Here is a 2,549-nt window from a genome sequence, read left to right on the forward strand (position 1 = left end):
CAATATTCCAAGCAATTGGAATTTCATTCCTCCGGCCCCTCCCTTCTCTTTTTCCCTAGTTGGAATGTTTCTTCCCCTCTCCTCCTCGTCATCCGGGAACTAACCGGGCAGTGTCTTCTCAAAGAGCGAGGCTGGTCCTCCAAGGTCGTCGCTTGGCGGATTCTTTCAGAACCTGCACTTCCTGTGGCACCCCTTGGGGTCCTAAGGTTGTCCTCACTCCATAAGGAAATTTTGGAGGAGAATTTTAGTGAAGATCAATTTTGATTCAATTCAACCACAAAAATCTATTAGGAATAAAGTGCACATCTTACGTATTTTTAAAAAATCAGTTGCTCGAGAAAAAAAGAGAGGCTTGCCAGATAAGTTGTGTGGGAAAAAGGGCTAAGATTTTTAATAGACTGCAAGCTTAAAATGCGCCTGCAGAGCGACAGCCAGGGCAATCCAAGAGATGCTTGTTAATCCCTCACTTACGGACTGTGGAGCGGGATGCTGGCGGCTAAGGACACCAAGAGGGGAAAAAAAAACAGGTTTTGCTCTCAAGGAGTTTACGTTCTTCTGGGGGACACAGTGCGGGTAAATAAATGAGAGCAAAATCATTTCTGGAGGAAGAGAGAGCTCCTTTGGAGAGCGGGGGAAGGGCTTGTGAGGCAGGATGTGGCGCCTCAGAGAACTCTAGAAGGAAATGGAGAGATTCGAAGCGGTGGAGGGGAGGCAGGCATGCTTTCAGAGTGGGGGACAGCCTGGGGCACTGGCCCACAGAGCCCCGGGAACAGTGCGTGCGCCAGAAAATAAGCTGCGGAAGGGAGGGAGGCAAAGTCTGCCCAGCCAGACCAGTGAGAACCCCGTTAGAACTTTCAGTGACGGACCGGGCGGCTGGAGGTTGCGTTTGTGCAGCGTCTCCGGGACTTCTCTGGGCGCTCCCATTTCTAACGCGGAGCTGCCCTAGAGGGGCCTTTTTGACCGTCTGTTTTACCGAACTTGGACTTCACCCAGCCGATTGCCACGAGGCAGACACAGAAGATTTTCCAGCACGGGATTTACTCGTTCAAGACTGTGTCTTAGTCCCATAAATAAACGCTTAATGCGGGAAGGACTTGAAGCTCAGACACTGACTAGTGTCACGGATCTCGAAGTGTGTGTGTGAGAAAACTGGGGAGGGGAGAAGAGCAGGTTACAGGGGCAGAGGGTGAGGGAACTTCACGTTCTCCTGCACGGCCAGGCCACATCTGGAGCCGAGATCCTGCTCTCGAGCCCCAGCTGTTAAGGTAGCACAGATCATTTGCATTTATCTCAGCTGGGGCCCATGTCCGCAGAGAGTGCAAAGAGCCAGGTCCCTAAAGGATGCCTCCAAAGGGACGAGCTGGAACCGCAGCCGTCTCTCCTGGCTCCTGCATCAGGACCCGTCACCCCAGCCTCGCTTGGACTCTCAGAAACTGTGCGGCCAGATTCTCTTTTCCCATCCCAGTGGGAGACACTCCCAAGGCTGGGATGCCCAGGCTGTGATGCCCAGGCTGTGCTCCTAACCCCAGACTCCTCAGGCCCCACCTCCAGACCTATCTACTGAATCCCCAGGGCTGAGAGGCCCCGCCCCCATGCCAGAGTCCCTCCCTCCCCCTCTCCTCGCCTATCCACACCCTCCCAAATTGATCGGCTCCGCCTCCAGGCCAGAGGTCCCTCCCCCAAACCTATCCACAGACTCCCAAGGTTGCGAGGCCCCGCCCCCAAACCTATCCGCAGAGTTCCCAGAGTTTGAGGGCCCGCCTCCCAGTCTCGCGAGGCGGAGCGGCCTCCGGCTTGGCTCCCAGCCCCCAGCTTTGGGCGGGGTCTCACCACAGACAGGACTTTTAAATCCCCGGAACCGATTTTGATGAAGTAGTTGTAAGAGCTTTTCTTGCACTCCCATCTGTATTTGGCGAAGCCCTCTCTATGCCTTGCAGCCCAAGGTCGCTCCGAGACTTTTTGCTTTGCAGCCGAAGATCGCTCCGAGACGTTGGTCTCCACGGTCGACGTGACGGGCCGCTCCGAGACGTTGGTCTCCACGGTCGACGTGACGGGCCGCTCCGAGACGTTGGTCTCCGAGGTCGATGTGGCGGGTCGCTCCGAGGTCTCCGCGGTAGACATGACGAGTGGCGGGCGGGGACGGACTCCGGGCCGGTAGCGGCCGCGTCCCAAGACGCCTTCCTTGCGGAGTCGGTACCCCAACGGCTTGCTGCCCCCGCTTCATTCCGTTCTGTGGTCGCGGGGCGCGTCTCCATGGAGCCACTTACTGCCCGGCATGCCCTGCGCGCCCCCTGCCTAGGGACTCCCGTGCGCCTCCGTGCAAGACTGATGCTTTTTGGTGCCTGCATAGGCTTTTCAGTAGCAAGTCCCCTCATTCTTGGCTGCTTTATCTAGAAGGAGCTAAGTCAGGAGGCTTTTTGTTTCCCTTGGAGTTTTTAGTCCGTTGTTGGTCTACCTGCTTTTCTGATTCATTCTTCACTCAGCTTTTTTTTTTTTTTTCCTATTAGCAGCTTCTCTTCAAGCTGATGTACAGCTTTATTTTTTTAAAC

General features: G+C 55.3%; 1 protein-coding gene across 2 annotated transcripts in view; it reads right to left on the bottom strand.

The window, feature by feature from the left end:
* The window catches only part of CMTM2 (CKLF like MARVEL transmembrane domain containing 2), a 9,063-nt gene extending 6,813 nt beyond the window's left edge, over positions 1-2,250 (bottom strand). The window contains exon 1 of one of the 2 annotated variants that reach the window (XM_074286544.1): positions 1,831-2,250. In XM_074286544.1, coding sequence (XP_074142645.1) covers positions 1,831-2,121 — 291 coding nt within the window. In that variant the 5' untranslated portion in view covers positions 2,122-2,250. The remainder of the gene's footprint in view (positions 1-1,830) is intronic. The other variant, XM_074286543.1, reaches the window with a different exon arrangement.
* Between the last annotated feature and the right edge of the window lie 299 nt (positions 2,251-2,549).

Source organism: Sminthopsis crassicaudata, chromosome 2 (genome assembly GCF_048593235.1).
Source record: "Sminthopsis crassicaudata isolate SCR6 chromosome 2, ASM4859323v1, whole genome shotgun sequence".
Lineage (NCBI taxonomy): Eukaryota > Metazoa > Chordata > Mammalia > Dasyuromorphia > Dasyuridae > Sminthopsis > Sminthopsis crassicaudata.